The sequence below is a fragment of the Adiantum capillus-veneris genome, chromosome 11 (genome assembly GCF_014529385.1).
Source record: "Adiantum capillus-veneris isolate H3 chromosome 11, ASM1452938v2, whole genome shotgun sequence".
In the NCBI taxonomy this organism is placed as follows: Eukaryota; Viridiplantae; Streptophyta; class Polypodiopsida; order Polypodiales; family Pteridaceae; genus Adiantum; species Adiantum capillus-veneris.
In genome coordinates, this window is record NC_140941.1 from 101,176,052 (window position 1) to 101,197,203 (window position 21,152).

General features: G+C 42.8%; 1 protein-coding gene across 1 annotated transcript in view; it reads right to left on the minus strand.

Moving 5' to 3' along the window:
• The window catches only part of LOC147447738 (outer envelope pore protein 21, chloroplastic-like), a 55,481-nt gene that overhangs the window by 17,164 nt on the left and 17,165 nt on the right, over positions 1-21,152 (minus strand). The window contains exon 2 of the mRNA XM_086523451.1: positions 3,241-3,315. Coding sequence (XP_086379577.1) covers positions 3,241-3,315 — 75 coding nt within the window. The remainder of the gene's footprint in view (positions 1-3,240; positions 3,316-21,152) is intronic.

Sequence of the window (21,152 nt, forward strand, 5' to 3'; positions counted from 1 at the left end):
TGCAACGTGCACACATACGGTTTCTAGCCCTATTCTTGTCATATCTCACAAACGGATGATACATTTGAACAAGGACTTGAATTGACATATTCTCCTAGACCTAATCTACATGCTCCTATTGTTGGATGCCTTCCAAAGTGTAAAAACACCCATGCAACACGTGTACAAACCATTTATGCAATAGGGTTCCAAAACTGGGAAAGACTATATGATGGACTAGTCCAGACTTGCAAGTCCTCTAAACAAGCTCACAAAAATCACTTGGACTTTACAAACCTTGGCTTCAAAGACCTAGTAATGGCATGTCCATGTGGCACATAGAGACATGAGCACGTGACATCTTGCTATGATAACATGAACGAATGAATATAGAAGCACAAGACAAAGGAGACAAACTCGATGTATATGGAAGGGAATGATCGAGAAGCAATAACTTGTTAGCTCAAGTGGGTGCCAAACAAATGGATAACTGAGACTCTGTCTCAGGGCTCACTATACTGATAAATTGACCTAGAGCCATCGGGATGCTGAGTTTAGGGTTGACTCAAGCTAGTAATGTGCCACATCAGAATAACAGCTAATAAATGGGCAAAATGGACTAAAATGTATATGCAAGGTTAGTGCGGCCATACAACCATGAGATGCAACCTAGAATGCCACCATCTTGTGATGACATATCTCTAACTGCCTTAGGCACCACCACTTCTCATAGAGAAACTCCACCTCTCGCCCCTATCTATGCAGGTAATCACGTCTCTATCTTTAGTGTTTTCAAAGTTAAGTTCTTCTAGGTTCTATGATTTCAAGTCTGTTTAGTATTTCACCATCTGTCAAGAGTTGGCATCCAGTTCAGCAAGCTCAGCCGATTGTTTCTACATCAAGCAATCTTATCCGGCGACTACTCCAGACTTGCACCACGGTGGATCATTAGAACTAGCATCTTGCAAAAGATGAAGAGGATACACAAGTAAATGAAGAAGATGAGAAAGAATAATTGAGAGAGAGAGAGAGAGATGTCTTTGTCGTACACTTGAAAGCAATGTCGTGTGTGTTGTTTGTGTGTTTCACTTTTGCTATGTGGTGTTTAATTTGTGGGATGGTTTTCTGATTAGTGCTCATATGCTCTGCTATGCTCTACCTAACATGCCTCTGCCTTATATTGTAATTTGTCGTTTGCCTTTCTTGCAACTTTCCTGTTGGCTTTGCTTGGTTTGTGTGATGTACAACCTCTCTTGCCGATCGAGGTCTTTACCAACTACTCAGTGATTTTCAACTTTCTTACAACTCCGTTGTCGTTTGCGTATTTCCTTTACCTCTCTTTCTGTGTGCTCTTAGTTCGTGGGAGTCTGGTCTAGGTTTGGGCATGTTTGCTTTGCTTCGGCTTGCCACGTCCTTGCCATATACTATGCCGTTTGTCCATCATCATTTATAAGTTGCGGTCCAAGGACACGTGCACTTAATGATTTTCCCTTTCTTGCAGCTTTCCTGTCAGCTTTTTTTTTTTTTTTTTGGTTTTCCTTGCTCTTCTTTTCTAGTGTGTTTTTGTTGTTGTTCTTTGGTCTCTTTATTTCTCTCTTCTCATTAGGGGAGGATATGTCTCATTATCAAGGGTTCTACAGTGCTTTCCTCATGGTCTTTGTTCTTAGCCTTGTGACTTGTCAATGATGTCCTTCCTTTTAAGTCTCTCCTTGGAAACTTGATGGCCACCTTGAGCAAGTGAAGTTAGATGTTAAGATTTTCCCTCTTGAATGTGTTCTGGCCTCCCTTCCTTGATGGTTTCATTGTCCCGGTGTATTAATCGTGGCTTCTTCACACTAATCCTAGTGTTATTCAACTGCCTAGATGGTTCCCTTAACGGTGTCTTTTTTAAATACATCCTTGGTGCGGTCAATGGCCCAGTTTCAAGGTGCTCATCTTTCAGAATCTGCTAGGGACCACCTCCTTAGGATTTCAAGGCACTTTTAGAAGCGCTGCTCAAATACAGACTTTGCTAAGGCCTCTGTGAACTAGTAATAATGCTCCGGAGCTGAAGGGTTTAGGCAACGAGGAAGCTCAGGGTTATTTCTCTGGCATTTTCAGTCTTGTTCCAGCTATTGGCCATTGTATGTAATTTTCAACAACCTGGGGTAATGCCTACTCATGTATCGAGCTTTGTAAGGCCTGGGCAGGACCGTTTTGGGGCATCTCCAAAAAAGCTCTGTAATAGAAATCGAGCTATGTTTCATCTTCACACACACACACACACATACACAGAGAAGAAGAAGAAGAAGAAGAGAAGAGAAAAGAAGTAGAGAATTTTAACGTCGTAGGAAACAATCCCAAGAGACTGCAAAGGCATGGTATTCTACTTTGGCAGTAAAATCTATGATCAAACAAGTTTTCAATTCTCACCTAGTTGGACAGGAGACCCATCTATACTTTATGTTTGCCTTATGCATTTGGCAACATCCTTTATTTCCATCACATTCATCTAGTTCCAAACGTGTAATCCTTGTCACGACACTTGGTTTGTGATATAGCTCATTCATTTTGCTAGTGAGATTGGTGCCTATAAAGGTCATCTATTATATTGATTCCCTGTCTTTTCCAGTGAATTTCTTACATGATTTCTTGATTTTACCCAACCAATCAAGAAGACGTAATCCTTGTATGTAAGAAACACATGCCAGGGCAGCCTTAACACAGAATGAGATTACTAGGCCATGTACACATGACCGGAGTGGCCTCAAGGGTGCACCCAACCCTCAAAAAGAGCACTATGGTGAGGCCATGTCTCTCCTATACACAAACCTCACATTAACAGTCCGGGCATTTCATAAATCTGATAGCGTGGCAAAACTCATGGTGTCCTTTGAATGATCAGAAAGTGAGAGCCACCAGGTTTATACAAAGTTAAATAAATAGAAACCTTTTTTTAAGGTCAGAAAAGTCTTAACTTAGGAATTATAAGAGAGTTATCAATGTCCTCTGGAGAATCAGAAAGTGAGACTTACCAGGTTTCCTGACACACAAAAATGAGCCCGTGTTGGTGCATGTGGAGTTGACTGATCAGGAGTCGCCCCTACTTGGATACATACTACTAGTATGCTATAAGTGTTTCACACACACACACACACACAGATTATGGTGTGAGAGGCACTGAAAACAGAGACATCACTCAACAGATAAAAAATTGCTGCATATGTGGGTGATGAAGATATAGCTAATACAGAGATATATTTGAACCCCTATATTACATACCTGAGGAAAAAATCTTCTTCTTAATTGAGCAACACCACCTGATGCCCCCGTGTGTGTATTTAGCCTTCCATGTGCCTACAACCACCACCTTGACTTAGCAAAAATGTAAGTAGAAAGTTCATTTTTTACAATAAATTCTTGTTTGCAAAGGACTTGTTCCATAGAATCCTACAATTTCATGAAAAATAACTAATGTACTTCAGAAGCACTAGCTCATCCATCCTTACAAGACTTCCTCATGACTACCCACAATAATTTGGATAACAGTTCACCAGCCAGTCATGATGCGCACACCTTCACAGTTCACGCCCTAAATCCAGATGGCATGCGGGGATGAAACAGATTAACATGCAGCCTGAAAAGAAGATCTGTCCACTTCACTCCAAGAGGGCTTGAAGATTGAACAGCATAAGAAGAAAGTCGTTGAATGCATAACCACACTGTCCTTCACTGCATTGGCCTATATATTACCTCAATTCTACACAACGAGGAGTTCAACCATTGGTGTATCTGAGGATATACAGAGGGGATCAGGGGGCACAACTAGGCATACTAAATATACCTTCATAAGTTCAGAATAGTCTAAACTCATGAATTATAAGAGGGGATAAAACACTCATAAAACTACAAAAGCAAGAGACACGAGGGAAAAAAGGAAAAAAACACTTTATTTGCTATTAAACAAAACTAGATAAAACAAACCATTATTTACTTATTCAAATTAAAAAAATATATATTAGAAAAGGCATACACAAAATAAGTTGAAGCAGCTTACTTGGCAAAAACTTGAAACAAGTACTCAACTTTAAACTAAAAAGGATAAGACATCTCAAAGACTTAATCCTAGAAATCAGGTCAGACTCCACATAACAACTTCTAAAGGAACAAAATCTTAAGACCTAATGTAAGCTAAATACTAAAGATGAATACTACTACAAACCTCAAAGAAGAGGCTAAAAATAACCAAAGAAATACGAAGATCCAAACTTGACAATATATGACCTCAACTTCGCTGGTTGTCCAAACAGGAAGAATAAGATTATCACCTTTATCATGCATAGCTTGGACAACAGCTATGACATCCCTACTCACGTCGCCAGTGCCCAAGAGTAGGTGAAGGTTTATATAGAAGTCATTCATGCTTTGAACGTACTTTGTAAAACCACCGAGCTGAGTTTCTATTAGTAGTAAATTCAATAAAAGTGGGAGCTTAAAAGCCCACTTATTGTTTGACTCAATAACACACTATTTGGATGTTTTGACCTCTAGCGCTTCTAGTATTTTTGCTCTAGCTTGACAAATACTCAGCCTTTATCATGGCTAAGTATGCCCATCACCTCCAAAGGTTCAAGGCATTTATCACAGATATCCAAGAGAGTTTGAAAAATCTTAAGGTCTAAAAGGGCACAACAATCACTATTTGTGGTACAGTTAAGTTTACAAAACTCCTTAGAATAAATTCCTCCACCTACAGAACTCGAATTCAAGTACATACAATCTTGAAAAGAAGGAACATCAAGAACAAAAAGATCATCTACAAAGCGTCTTACATTCCATAACTTGTGCAAAAATATCAGGCAAGTGTTAGCAAGGACAAGACGCTCCATAAAATCAAACTCATAAGTAAAAAGATAGAGATTTAGCAAAAAAACAGCACAATTGGTGCCCATAAGGATTTAAATATTTATTTCGATTAATCACAGAATCTAATAAAAAAAAAGTGGACATAAAACCCCCCGAACCTTATGATGGTCAACGCAATAAGCGGGTGATTGATCAATGGATATTCAAAATGGACAATTATTTTAATAACCTGGACATAACGGAACAAAAAAAAGTAGCTTTAGCTACTAGCCCTCTAAAAGACACTACCTTTCTTTGGTGGCAAAATCGGGTTGCCTCGGGAAAACAAACGCCGACATGGGAAAAATTCAAGCGCGCAATGTGCAAAGCCTTTGTGCCAGCAAGTGCTGATTTTCATGCGCATTCTGCGTTGCGCCACTTAAAGCAAAAGGCTCTGTGGCTGCTAACATATCTCAGTTCTAGTGGCCGAACTTGGAGATAATGACCATTAGTCCCGACAATCAATTGCACTTTTTTGTCGATGGCTTTGAGCCCACCCTGCGCGATGATGTACAGAAGGCAAACCCCCCTATAAATGAGGACGCCATTTCATATGTGGAACGGTTAGGTGACTTTCGGAGAGACCACTTTTCGCTTGGTTGAGCCGGTAATCGCCCATTTGGTCGCGGATCCCGTGCCCCTTTTCGAAACCAGCGTGACGTCTCTTATTCAGGCAACAGATCACACAATGGTTCTAATGTTTCACAGTCCCAATCAACTGCTAGATCCTTGTCCTGATCCAGTGTTTAGAGTCCGAGAGCGTAGAATAGTAGACCAAATTTTCAAAATGATCGGTCTAACTTTAATCGACGTTGCTGAGGCCGACGACCTTTTCGGCAAAATTCTTATCCGGACAGACGTTCGTATGGAAATCAAGCGTCAACTTTTGCCGCTCCTCCACAGCAGTCAAGTTTGCAACCATCCCAAGATGGATTATGTACCCTTTGCGGTGGACCTCATCGTTGGTTCCAATGTGATAAACGGCCTTAACCGTCTAATCTGCGACACAACACTAATACAGAGACACCATAAGTGTTACCTTTTAGCCTTTTAATTCTGACCAATCTGCAGATTCTACTTCACAGCAAGACAGAGGCAAAAATGTTGTTAGCACAATAGGCGTTTCCAAGGTGGTTACATTTTTTATGAAAAAAGTCAAGAATACTACGCCCATACCGAGCAGCTTGTCTAATCAAGTGTTAAGTCTCCTTGGCTTCATTCATGGCAAACCAATTAACATTTTGGTTGATAGCAGATGTTCCAATAATTTAGTGAGCACCAACATTGTGCATCGACTAAAATTGCCTAATGTCCAGAGTACTCAACCGTACGATGTTGAGTTAGCAGATGGGTCATTTTTAACGTGCAACACAATTGTTCAGCAGTTGCGTCCAAGAATATCAGGACAGTCTTACTTTCGAAGTAATGCCATTATCCACTTATGATATGATTCTTGGCCAATGTTGGTTATACCAATACGATCCTCTGATCAGTTTCCAAGGACATACTATAACCCTTTGCAAAGGTGGTCAGCTTATTACTTTGAATGGCTTATTTCGCGTACAATTGATGATTGTTGTTTCTGCATTGCAAGTTAAACGGATGGTTCGAAAACCCGATAACTTCACGACACTTTTAATGATATGTAGCATCGAAGATGTTGCAACTGATACGTTCAATCCAAACTACCACCAAAGCCAGCAGCTTACCTTGAGCAACCTTTCTATAAACCATACTTGGATCTTTTTCTTGATGACTTGCCGAGCACCTTACCTCCTCCTAGACCAGTGGATCATCCGATTGATCTAATTCCCGGTAGTGCTCCGCCTACACGAGCGCCGTATCGAGTCTCATATTCTGAATCTCAAGAAATTCAGAGACAATTGCTAGATAAAGGTCACATTCGTCCAAGTAAGAGTCCTTTTGGTGCTCCAGTCTTGTTGGTTAAGAAAAAAGATGGTTCAATGCGCTTGTGTATTGACTACCGCACATTAAACAAATTAACAATTAAAAACAAATTTCCTCTTCCACGGATTGATAAATTGTTTGACCAACTTTTGGGTGCTAAGTATTTTCGAAGATTGACTTGAAGTTTGGTTATCATCAAATCAGAATCAAAGCACGTGATGAGTATAAAACGGCATTCAGAACAAAATATGGACATTAAGAATTTCTGGTAATACCTTTCGGATTAATCAATGCTCCTGTATCATTTATGACCTTGATAAATGAAATTTTTGGTCCATATCTGGATAAATTTGTCATCATCTACTTGGATGACATTCTGGTTTTTAGCAAGGATATTGCTGAATACAAAGAGCATCTTCGTTTGGTGTTTTTGGTATTACGGACTAATGTGCTTTATGTTAACAAGAAAAAGAGCGAATTTTTCAAGGATTGGATCGAGTATCTTGGTCATGTTATATCAATTGATAGAATAGCAATTGACCCTCAGAAAATCAAAGTCATTATGGAGTGGCCCTTCTAACAACAATATCTGATGTTCGCTCATTCTTGGGATTAGCAAATGTCTATCATACCAAGGTTTACTAATTTTCGGATAATGCTACTCCTCTATCAAAGTTGACGAAGTTTGACAAGCTTGCCTGGTCTTCAGAAGCAGAGAAGTCTTTTAATGATCTCAAACAGGCCTTGACAACTACTCCAGTCACAGCCATTGCGGATCCTACAAAACCATTTCTTGTGATGATAGATGCTTCAAATCGTGCTTCTGGTGGTGTATTAATGCAAAATGACAAGGTTATTGCTTTCGATAGCAAGAAGTTTACTGTTATACAGATCCGTTATCCAATCTATGACAAAGAGTTTATAGCCATTGTCCATGCATATCGTACATGGAAACATTACCTTTTGGGAGCTGACTCTATTGTCAAGACGGATCATCAATCATTGTAGTATATTTTTACACAACCAATTATGAATCCTTGACAAGAACGTTGGGTGGAATTTTTGGCAAATTTCCACATGGTCATTGAACATGTGCCAAGACTTCAGAATTCGGTAGCAGATGCACTTAATAGAATGCCTCAAGCTACGAATATGGAAATTTCTACAGTTACATTTGATATTCCTGATTGTTTTAAGGATGAATACTTGACTGATCGAGATTTTGCTGAAATTTTTCGAGTGCTTCCAACAAACACTCCTACACAGGCAGAAATGAACCTGGTTGCAGCTTATACAATGCAAGATGATTTGTTGTATTATGAGGACAGAATTTGTGTCCACATAATTTGCATTTGCGAAAGATGATTATTCAAGAACATCATGAAGTACTTTATGCTACTCATCCGGATATTAACAAAACGTACAAATTATTGACAGCTGTTTATTATTGGTCTCAAATGAAGCAAGACGTCGTGAACTTTGTCAAAGCTTGTCACTCTTGTAAAACTATGAAGGCGTCACGACAATTACCACAAGGATTGTTACAGCCTTTACTAATTCCAAATGAATGCTGAGAAAGCATCAGCATGGACTTCAATACAACGTTGCCCAAATGTTCAAAAGACAATAATCAGATATTGGTGATAGATTTTCCAAAATGGCACATTTCATACCTTGCAAAATTACTCCTTAGCAACCATAGCATACATCAAACTGCCAACGGCTGATGCATAAGGAACCTTGGCCATTTCAGCCCGCATATCATCTGTGTTTGGGCAGTCATGTGCAGTCAGTTTTACATATGGAGGCAGCGGAGTACCAAGTGCCTTTCCCCCATCCATATGAAAACGATGTAGCACCTTATTGACATAATCTCGTTGAGATAGATACAGACGCCTGTTGATCCTATCTCGAGAGATACGCATGCCCAAAATATGATTAGCATTACCAAGATCCTTCATGTCAAAGCGATTCTTTAAGCTTTGCTGTAGTGCATCCAACTCCGTGATATTGTTACCCGCAATAAGCATGTCATCAACATACAAAATCAGCAATAGAAGAGATCCATCACTTGCCGTTTTGATATACAAACAGTGATCAGAATTACTTCTTTTGTATCCTTGAGACCTCATGAATGTATCAAACTTGTGATACCATGTACGGGGAGACTGTTTCAAACCATACAAGCTCTTCAAGAGTCTACATACTTTCTTCTCTTGCCCCTTTGACACAAAACCTTCTGGCTGCATCATATAGATCATCTCAAGCAAATCGCCATGCAAAAACGCTGTTTTGACATCCATTTGCTTTAACTCCATATCTTCAGAAGCAACCAGGCCTAGAACAAGACGTAATGTGGCAAGCTTTACAACAGGAGAAAAAATCTCATCAAAATCAACACCATGCTTTTGCTTGTACCCTTTAGCAACCAAACGTGCCTTGTACTTAGAAGAAGCATCAGATGTGACCTTGGTCTTGTAAACCCATTTACATGGCAGAGCCTTATGCCCTTTAGGCAAATCAACCAAGTCCCATGTATGGTTTTTCTCCAAAGACTGCATTTCCGAAACCATTGCTTTGAACCATTTCTTACTGTCTTCCCGTTGCATAGCCTCTTTATAGCAAGACGGCTCACCACAATCAGTAAGCATGACATAGTCCAAAGACGGTTCATATCTATCGGGGGGCCTTGTCACCCGAGTAGACCTACGCACCCAATGATCCATAACAGGTGGATTTTCAGCCTGTAAACCATCAAAAACAGCAGGCTGTTCAGCCGGTTGTATCGCAACAACGGGCGGTCTAGGAGCATCAACCTGTTCCCCTACCTGTGGTGCATTAATGGCAACTTGTTGGGGCTGATTTTCAGCAGCTAATGGCTGATTTTCAGCACCATTTTCAGCATGTAAAGGCTGCTGAACATTGGGCCTTCTTGGCTGTCCATATGTAACATCTTCACGAAAAACAACCCGGCGCACTTCCTCGACCTTTGTGGGCTGTTTATGCATGCAATTCTCATTGAAGATGACATCATTGCTGCGTATGATTTTCCGTAATGCGGGATCCCATAATCTATACCCCATTTCACCATCCTCACCATATCCTAGGAAAATGCATTTATGAGACTTTGGTTCTAGTTTGGTGCGCAGTTCACTCCGGATGTGAACATAGGCCTCACAACCAAACACTCTTAAATGTGCATATGAGGGTGGCTTGCCAGACCACACCTCCTCAGGCACCTTTCCACCCAAAGCCTTGCTAGGTGAGCGATTAATCAAGTGAATAGCTGTTTGCACCCATGTATGGTTTTTCTCCAAAGACTGCATTTCCGAAACCATTGCTTTGAACCATTTCTTACTGTCTTCCCGTTGCATAGCCTCTTTATAGCAAGACGGCTCACCACAATCAGTAAGCATGACATAGTCCAAAGACGGTTCATATCTATCGGGGGGCCTTGTCACCCGAGTAGACCTACGCACCCAATGATCCATAACAGGTGGATTTTCAGCCTGTAAACCATCAAAAACAGCAGGCTGTTCAGCCGGTTGTATCGCAACAACGGGCGGTCTAGGAGCATCAACCTGTTCCCCTACCTGTGGTGCATTAATGGCAACTTGTTGGGGCTGATTTTCAGCAGCTAATGGCTGATTTTCAGCACCATTTTCAGCATGTAAAGGCTGCTGAACATTGGGCCTTCTTGGCTGTCCATATGTAACATCTTCACGAAAAACAACCCGGCGCACTTCCTCGACCTTTGTGGGCTGTTTATGCATGCAATTCTCATTGAAGATGACATCATTGCTGCGTATGATTTTCCGTAATGCGGGATCCCATAATCTATACCCCATTTCACCATCCTCACCATATCCTAGGAAAATGCATTTATGAGACTTTGGTTCTAGTTTGGTGCGCAGTTCACTCCGGATGTGAACATAGGCCTCACAACCAAACACTCTTAAATGTGCATATGAGGGTGGCTTGCCAGACCACACCTCCTCAGGCACCTTTCCACCCAAAGCCTTGCTAGGTGAGCGATTAATCAAGTGAATAGCTGTTTGCACAGCTTCTGCCCAAAAACCATGAGGTAATGCAGCATGTGACAGCATACTCCGAACTTTCTCTTGGATAGTCCGGTTAAACCTCTCTGCAACTCCATTCTGAGAGGGATTAAAAGGAGCCGTGAGCTCTCTTTTAATACCTTTAGTAGCACAAAAGTCAATAAATGCTTTTGATACATACTCCCCCCCATTGTCTGAGCGCAAAGACCTAAGCTTCTTGTCAGTTTGATTCTCAACAAACGCAAGAAACTTCTTGAAAGTATCCAAAACATCGCTTTTAGCACGTATTGGATACACCCACACCTTACGTGTAGCATCATCGATAAACGAGACAAAATATTTCTTTCCCCCTAAGGACAACTGTGGCATTTCACATACATCGGAATGCACTAAGTCTAACCTGTCAGACTTCAAAGAAAGTGACCTTTTGTGCGGTGTTTGACTGTGCTTACCATAAATACAGTGCTCACAATGAGAAAAATCAGCATACCTCAAACACGGCAAATAACCACAACGAGACAGAGTTTCCATTCCTCTTTTACTCATGTGTCCCAACCGGCCATGCCACAAAGAAACACTTGGCTGCTCGGTTACGGCGACAACATGGTCACGCACACTAGATACATGCAAAGGATACAAAGTGTCCGATTTACAACCCTTGGCTACAATCCGGGCCCCTTTACAAATTTTGAACTTACTATCACCAAAAGTGGTGTGATAGCCTGCATCATCTAGCTGCCCTGTACTAATCAAACTCTTCTTGAGTTGTGGCACATGACGCACTTTGTGCAAAACAAAAGTCATACCATCAGCAAAAGAAAACTGGACACTGCCAATACCTGCAATGTCACATGCATAGTTATCTCCCAAATAAACAGTGCCCTGCACCTCACCTGAGTACTGTGTAAACCAATCCCTATGAGGTGTTCATGAAAGGAGGCACCTGAATCAAGAATCCAAGTATGCATGTCCATATCAGAACCCATAGCAAGGGTATGTGCATCCACAGAAGAGGCATTGAGTACATCAGTGCTGCTGTCACTGTCACAACTACTAGCAACATTGATTTCCTCAATCAACACAGTGCTCTTCTTGGCATTTCCCTTGTCCTTTGCATCAGTTTCAGCACCCTTGTTCTTCTCTTTCTTCCACTCATAGCATTCCCGTTTATAATGCTCTTTCTTTCCACAATGATGACACACAACATCTTTCCTACGAGATTTGCTGCGTGCCCTGTCCTTACTGTCAGATTTCTCCCTCTGTTGAGACCTGCCTCTCAAGTGCAATGCATTAGAAGACCCACCTGTGGTGTTCTTCCTGTTCATCTCTTCCATCAGGAGAGAACTCTCTACATCTGCATACTTAAGTGACGCACTTGAGTTACTAAGAGCTGTCCGGAATACATCCCAACTCTCGGGCAATGTGCATAGCAGAAAAGTAGCTTTGAACTCCTCATCAATCGTGAATTTCAGCTCTGTCAGTTGGCTGAAAATAGAATTGAATTCATTGAGGTGCACCGACATGTGCGTGCCCTCCTTCATGCGGAGATCCATAAGCTTCTTGAGCCAATACACTTTACTGGCAGCACTCTGCTGTGCATACAACTCGTCTAAACGCTTCCACATGTCCCATGCTGTCTGCTCATTCTCTACATTGAAGAGTAAATTGTCAGACACCGAAAGCATGATCGTGGAGCGAGCCAACTCGTCCACTTCTTCCCATTCTTCAACCTCCATATCGACCGGTTTCACACCCTGTAACTTAATAGGTTTCGCCTGTTTCTTCTGCAACATCACATTATAACATTGCTTCTTCCATATAGCAAAGTTATGGGCACCTTCAAGCTTGCGAATGTGCAACAAATTGCCACTTTCACTGCTAGAAGCCATTCTGAGTGATTGCAAACACTGAAACCCTGTTTTGCCGACCTAAACACGCCCAAATGTGCGCAATCGGGCAAAAAACAGCTTGCTGTTACAGAAAAACAGCGAGCAAATTTCACGCGAAATCACCCCAAAACAGCGTACATTCACTGCCAAACCCTTACCAAAGGTTTCCACAAGGTGTATACATCATTTGCTTGCTGAAATTCCCTGTTTTAGGGCAAAAATCAGACCTGTAAACACCTGTTTTGCTGAATTTTCAGAACCTCGTTGGTGGAAACACCTGTAAGATTGACCTGTGAGACTTGCCCTAATGAAATTACATCAAATTGACCCCGAAATTGGTCAATTTCAGCAGAAATAGGCTGCTGTTCGCCAGTTTTTGAAACCCTAATTTTGGGGAAACTGTCATCGGAGGTCGATTCTACACGGTGAGAGGATCCCTTCGCGACAGAGTTGATCGAAAACAGTTGAGTATCCTTCCCACAACGAGCAAAAACAGAATTCTGATCTGTGTTGCGAAGATGGCTCTCTTGGAAACCCTAAAGCTCTGATACCATGTGTGGGGGAGCAGGAGAGAGAGCCCACTTGCTGTCCTATGCAATGAGAGTGAAGGAGGAGAGGAGATTGGCGCAGAAAGAGCACACGCAGAGAAGAACGTGAGAGAGAGAGAGAGGGCTCGTTGGATTTTGGAAAAAAGCCACGCTATGTATTATTTGGGCTTCAACTTTGAGTATATGAGTAAGTGACTAGGGGGCCATTCACACTTGGGCCCCCTCACTTATAAGTCTTTTTAACTTATCAGTTATAAGTACAAGGCACTTAGGCCTTTATTCCCTAACATATGTTGCTTCGCATCAATATAAAATAGTGAAGTATGTCTTTCCAAAGTTATGGCCCAAATATTATGGTCCTTTCAAGATTTTAAAGAAGTATTCTACAGTCAATTACAGACTTGAACTTCCACCAGCATGGGAAAAGATTCATCCAACATTTCATATTTCTTGGTTTAAGAAATATATTCCAAGAGATTCAATTATTCCAATTGTCTCATCCTATGTTAGGTGCAACGGAATGAATGTTTGCGCTTTGCTTAAGATGAGTGCTCCGAACTGTGCTTAGGGGTTCCTTTTGTTCTTATGGAAGGTAGAGCCTTCTGTTTTTAATGAGAGAATGCTATGATCACAAACAAAGTGAATGGACACTGTGCATGCAAGTGTATGAGACTGAGAGATAGAGAGAGAAGAGAGATACAACACCAGAGACGTTGTAAAACCCTCCTCCGAAGGCCCCACTCTCGTCGGCGAGAGTGGTCTACTAATGATTGCACAAACTCGTACAAACTGAATGCATGTGACTGATGCAAGTCTAGGCTATGTCGACAATGACGAAGGGGACGACGAGACCGACACTAGGGCTGAAATCTGCAATCCTTTATCTGCGGTCCAAAAACGCTATGAGCTGAAATCTGCGGCTAGTCCAAAAATGCTGATTTTGGGGGCTGTTTCTATAGGTCTTTGTCGCTGAAATTCTGCAGGTTTAGGGCTGAAAATTGAGGTTCTTGAGGGTTGAATCTGCTACTCTTTAGTGGCTGAACCTGATGGTCTTTCTACTGCTGAAAATGGCGAAGGCTGAAAGCGGAAAAGGCTGCAATCTGCAAATGCTGGGATCTTCAAAAAACACTAGGATTGTAGCTCTCCAAAAACGCTAGCTGCTGGGAAAAACGCTAGGGTTGTTGAAGCTCTACTGGTGATGGTTTGCTGATGCAAACGCTAGGGCAAGGCTTGCTTCTGGCGATGATGCTGATGCAAAACGCTAGGTTGATGCAGATCTAGGGCAATGGTGCTTGATGGAGAAACGCTAATGGGAGATGGTTCTTCTTGCTTGGAGGGGGAACCACCAAGGTCTTGCTTGAGAAGTTCCCTGTTGAGCTTGGCTCCTGTTGCCTCTTCTGCCAATTAGTGCTAGTTTAGGTTTGCTTATATACAAACTTACTCAATTTGCCCTACCTACTTTCCAACAAAAGTCACTTAAAAATAATAAGTGAAAAATGTCAAAAATAGGTAAAATAGGCTAAATGCACTAGAAAATTCCCCTAACATTCTGATGGAAATGCTTATGACCATGCTGTGTGCAACCAGAGGATATGCATCTACACTAAGTGACTAGGTATGCACGGTCTACGAATAGACTCACAAAAGTGCAAATCACTTCTAATCTAGATTGACTGGACTGACTAAACCCTGATCATGCTGTAGCTTGTCCACTGACACATAGGGTTGGATGTGTCACGTGACATCCCCTCCTTTTCAAAGTGAGGTACTGGTACCGAACTGTATGGCGTCGAGGGAGATCGCCAATAGCATCCGGAATCCTGGAAGAGACTCTTCGCCGGCCCACTCTGATGTGTGGATCGTGCGGTACTTAAACTTCATAAAGGTCTACAAAGCTTGCTTCTTTGAGCCGCGCCGAAAGCGACACAAAGTCTTGTGTGGCTCCTTCAATGCTTCAACTTCGTTTAGAGCCTGCTTCTTTCTTCTTCAAGAATCTCCATGGCTGAAAATTCCTGAAACCACTTCCAACACAAAAACATGAACATACCTATTTCATGTAAAGTGATTGGAAAAAATCTTGTCTTCCTCAAAGACTGTGCATGCAATGTGGATGAACAAAGAGAAGGAGTGCCAACCCGTTCACCACACACACGCAAACAATGAGATCGAATGTTGTCGTGCTGATCTAAATCAATCAACTCTGGCAATTCACAACGGAAATGCCCATGCTTGGTGCTCATACTTTCATCTGCTCTGTCTACGAATGTGTCATACCAAGAAAGAGACATGGATGTGACTTCCTTACATACATACTTTTCAGCTTTTCATGAACAATCCGCATACATTCGTGCTTATCCATGAGCGAAACATGCTCAACGTACAATATGTCATGCCTAGGAAAAGGGATCACATAAAGACGCTGACTAAAATACAAGAAACAATCACGAATGAAACACTCATACAATGCGTGCGTATCAATCATGCGAGCACATAATACTTCCTGTGAGGGTTCTTTGGACCTAAGCTCAAGAGCCAAGATCGGTTCTTCTTGAGGAGGTTTTCCTAGGCTCGAGAGCCAAGATCGATCCTTCGTGATTGATCGAATCTGCAACGAGATTAGCTTCGCTAGAAAAAACATTCACTAACTCATCCTTCCTGTGAACAACCACATCTTCTTCATGCAAATCATCATGCTCATGCTCATCATTATCATCCAAATCATCATGCAAATCCTGTGTGTCATGCTTTGGAGAAGAAGAGACTGAGAGAGTCTCCTTCTCCTGAATCCTTTCAATCTTGTCTTGCATATTAGCAATGAGAGAGGGAGAATGAACAATGTCCTCTCCACGAATGACAATGGGAGACTCACTTTTGGCATAGAGAGTGAAAGTGTTAGCCTCCCAATCAATGAGAGGGTTAAGATCACGAAACCATCAAATGCCCAAAATCATATCACATCCTGAGAGAGGAGAGACAAAAAATCTTCTAGTGAAGGCAGCTTGTTGAATTGTAAACCCACCAAGACATTCCTGCATGATGAGAGAGTCCATACCGGGAACAAAGCCAGAGACCTCGAGAGGAGATTTCTGACTAACTTCTAGGCGGGCTCTCTCAACAAGAGAGAGACTGATCACATCAAGCATACTGCCTGGGTCAAACAATATGACAAAACGCTGCCCCGACACCTGACCATAACATTTAATGAGAAAATCATCAATGGGAGGGTCAAGAGAAACTTGGGGCACACTCGTGTTATCAGTATTTGCATTGACAGAGGAAGTGGGTTATGTGGATTCTTTAGATTCATTCGATTCAAGCTTAGGACATGTTCTTTTTATGTGACCCTTAATGTGACAATGAAAACAACGACCTTCCTTAGAATAAGTGCTTTGCTCTTCCGACGTGATATATCCTCCTACAATTCCTTATGCTACCTTTTCATCTGGAGTAAGCTTAGGTTTAGCAATTGTATTAGCCTTACCCTTAGATTCATTGGAAGAATTCTTTTCTAAGAGACTGTTGGAAGATTGGTAAGAAGAGTTACCATTCTTACCGTTCTTACCGTTCTGAGGGTTCTGAGAAGTCTGCGAGGTACTTGTGGAAGTCTTGTTCTCCTTAGGCTTTCCCTTGTTGTGCTTCATTTCCTATGCGAGAGCAATCGCTACCGCCTTGTTGAGATCGATTGGGTCGAAGACTTCTACATCAAACTTGATATGGTCGTCTAACCCAAAAAGAAATGCTTCTTTGCGTTCATCATCCGACTTGCGTAATTGGGTACCTGGCTACAAAACCCGATTAGAAAAAGACATAACCGGCAAACCATTTTGCTTGAGAGCGCGCCAATCGTCCTTCAATCGTGCAAGGTACTGAGGTGGCATAAACCGCGCCTTGAGCTTGTCTTGGAAATTAGCCCAATTGAAGGAAAGGGGCGTGAATTCGTCGGCTTCCTCTAGGTGCGCGGCTAACTGAGCCTCTTGCCATGCGTGGTACCAATTGATGGCATCACCGGCAAGGTACATGGCTGCCGTCAAAACTTTGCTATTTCCTGTCTTCTTAGATGTCGCAAAATAAGCATTAAATTGATGCAACCAAGAACGAAAAACCGTAGCATCCATCTTACCATCATACTTACTGAAAGTCAGCTTCTCTGTGACTGGATTGTTGGAATCCGCATCGTGGCTTGCGCCACTCGAGGAACTCCCACGATCTTTGGTTGGTTCGGACTTCGAGGCAAGTACTTATCGAACCAATTCTTGAGTGCGTAGTTCTCTTTGAGCCTCACGCTCGACCTCCAAGGCAACTCTTTGAGCTTCACGCTCGGCCTCCAAGGTCACTCTTTGAGCTTCACACTCGGCCTTTCTTTGTGCTTTTCTTTCGTTTCGTTCATCGCGCTCGCGTTCTAAAGCAAGGCGATTTGCTTCTTGTTGTGCGGCAATTCTTTCGTTTCTTTCTTCGCACTCGCGGTCCTTGGCTTCCTACTATTCTAAATTTCTTGCTAGTTGTGCCAACGCAACTCGATTCGTTTCTTGTTGTTGTGCCATCATGTCCAACATCAACTTGACCATCGCCTCCTTGGAAGTTGGCATAACTTGTGGCGTAGATGGCGAAGGGGGAGGGTCGGAAAAATCTCTTGATGAGAACTCTTCGTCGCCTCTCTCATGCTCACCACATGTATGCGAAGTATCCATTCCGCTTCGGGTGATGACCATGCACTATGATCGTTGGTTCTTAAGTTCACGAGGAACTTGGGTTCTTAAGAGTCTTGAGGTTCTTGAGGTTTTCTTTCGCTTGCAAACCGTGTTTGAGAAGGATCTTCTCTTCACCCGAGTTCTACTCTTTTCCGCGGGTGCACCCCTTGGTGGCCTTGCGCTCACACCAAGGTTGCATTTTCCCACCTCACGTCGATTGGCCGGCCGCTAAGTGCACGGTCCGCTCTCAATGAGTGAAAAGAGATACAAGGGGAGGCTAGACAAGCCCTTCTTTCCTGGGATTCCTGTCACTCTTCAAGAACACGGTTAGGAATCGACACGCCCAAGCGAACTTGGGTTCGTGTGACCTAAACAAGCAAAAAAAAATTATGTGGTTCTTGTGGTTCTTTCCTTGAGTGATACGGAACACTGCCAAAGCTCTGATATCAATGTTAGATGCAACGCAATGAATGTTTGCGCTTTGCTTAAGATGTTTGCTTAGGTGATGCCATCAAGGCACTCCTCCGTGATGAGAGCGTCCATACCGAGAAGAAAGCCAGAGACCTCCATAGGAGATCTCGGACTAACTTCGAGGCGGGCTCTCTCAACAAGAGAGGGGCTGATCACATCATACATACTACCTGGGTCAAACAATATGACAAAACGCTGCCCCAACATACGACCATAACATTTAATGAGAGAATCATCAATGGGAGAGTCATGAGAAACTTGGGGCACACTCGTGTTATCATTAATTGCATTGACAGAGGAAGTGGGCTCTGTGGATTCTTTAGATTCATTTGATTCAAGCTTAGGACATGTTCTTTTTATGTGACCCTTAATGTGACAATGAAAACAACGACCTTCCTTAGAATAAGTGCTTTGCTCTTCTGACGTGATGTATCCTCCTACAATTCCTTGTGCTACCTTTTCATCTGGAGTAAGCTTAGGTTTAGCAATTGTGTTAGCCTTACCCTTTGATTCATTGGAAGAATTCTTTTCTGAGAGACTGTTGGAAGATTGGTTAGAAGAGTTACCGTTCTTACCGTTCTGAGGGTTCTGAGAAGTCTGCGAGGTACTTGTGGAAGTCTTGTTCTCCTTAGGCTTCCCCATGTTGTGCTTCATCTCCTGTGCAAGAGCAATCGCTACCGCCTTGTTGAGATCGATTGGATCGAAGACTTCGACGTCAAACTTGATATAGTCGTCTAATCCAAAAAGGAATGCATCTTTGCATTCATCATCCGACTTGCGTAATTGGGTACCTAGCTGCAAAACACGATCAGAGAAAGACATAACCGGCATACCATTTTGCTTGAGAGCGCGCCAATCGTCCTTCAATCGTGCAAGGTACTGAGGTGGCATAAACCGCGCCTTGAGCTTGTCTTGGAAATCAGCCCAATTGAAGGAAAGGGGCGTGAATTCGTTGGCTTCCTCTAGGTGTGCTGCTAGTTGTGCCTCTTGCCATGCGTGGTACCAATTGATGGCATCACCGGCAAGGTACATAGCTACCGTCAAAACTTTGCTATTGCCTGATTTCTTAGTTGTCGCAAAATAAGCATTAAATTGATGCAACCAAGAATGAATAACCGTAGCATCCATCTTACCGTCATACTTACTGAAGGTCAACTTTTCTGTGACGGGTTGATGGAATCCGTGTCGTGGCTTGCGCCACTGGATGAACTCCCACGATCCTTGGGTGGTTCGGATTTCGAGGCAAGTACCTGTCGAACCAACTCTTGAGTTCGTAGTTCTCTTTGAGCTTCACGCTCGGCCTCCAAGGCCACGCTTCGCGCTGCCGCTTCCGCCTTTCTTAGTTCTTTTCTTTCTTTTCGTTCATCGCGCTCGCGTTCTAAGGCAAGGCGATTTGCTTCTTGTTGTGCTAACGCAACTCGATTCGCTTCTTGTTGTTGTATTGCAATTCTTTCATTTCGTTCTTCGCGCTTGCAGTCCAAGGCAATGTGAGTCGCTTCTTGTTGGGCCAACGCAATGCGATTCGCTTCTTGTTGTGTCAACATCGTGTTCATGCGTGTCTCGTCTTGTTTAGCCATCATGTCCATCATCTGCTTGACCAGTGCCTCCATAGGGTTTGGTACACTTTGTGGCGAAGGGGGAGGGTCGGAAAAATCTCCTGTGGGGAAAAGTCTTCGTTGACTCTCTCATGCTCATCACCTGAATGCGAAGTATCCATTCCGCTTCGGATGACGACCATGCACTATGATCTTTGGTTCTTAAGTTCACGAGGAACTTGGGTTCTTGAGGGTCTTGGGTTCTTGGTTCTTGAGGGTCTTGAGGTTCTTGAGGTTCTTGAGGTATCCTTGTGCTTGCGAATCGCGTTTGAGACGGATCTTCTCTTCACCCGAGTTCTACTCTTTTCCGCGGGCGCACCCCTTGGCGGCCTTGCGCTCACACCAAGGTTGCTTTTTCCCACCTCACGTCGATTGGCCGGCCGCTAAGTGCACGGTCCGCTCTCAATAAGTGAAAAGAGACACAAGGGGAGGCTGGACAAGCCCTTCTTTCTTGGGATTCCTGTCACTCTTCAAAAAAACACGATTAGGAATCGACATGCCCAAGCGAACTTAGGTTCGTGCGACCGCAACAAGCAAAAAAAAAATCTTGTGGTTCTTTTCTTGAGTAATACAGAACACTGCCAAAGCTCTGATACCAATGTAAGGTGCAGTGGAATGAATGTTGTTCTTTCTCAAGATGAGTGATCCATATTTTGCTCAAGGTTCCTTTTAGTTCTTATGGAAGGGACAGCCTTCCGTTCTTTATGGGAGTGTTGTGATCACGAACAAAGTGAGTGGATATTGTGCGTGCAAGTGTATGAGACTGAGAGATAGAGAGAAGAGAGATATGACACCAGAGACGTTGTAAAACCCTCCTCCGAAGGCCCCACTCTCGTCGGCGAGAGTGGTCTACTTATTGATTGCACAAAGGTGTACAATGACGATGCAATGGATTGATGCAACTTGGGACTATGTCGGTGACGACGATGGTGACGACGTTGACAACTTTAGGGCTGAAATCTGTGGTCTTCTAACTATTGTCCATAAACACACTATGGCTGAAAATCTGGGACTGTTTTCGGTGGCTGAAAATGACTGTTTTGGCTGCCTTTTTGAGGGCTGAAAATGGGGATCTTCTGCAAGTCGCTAGGGCTGAATCTGTTGTCGTCTTCAAGGCTGAAAACGCTGCTGC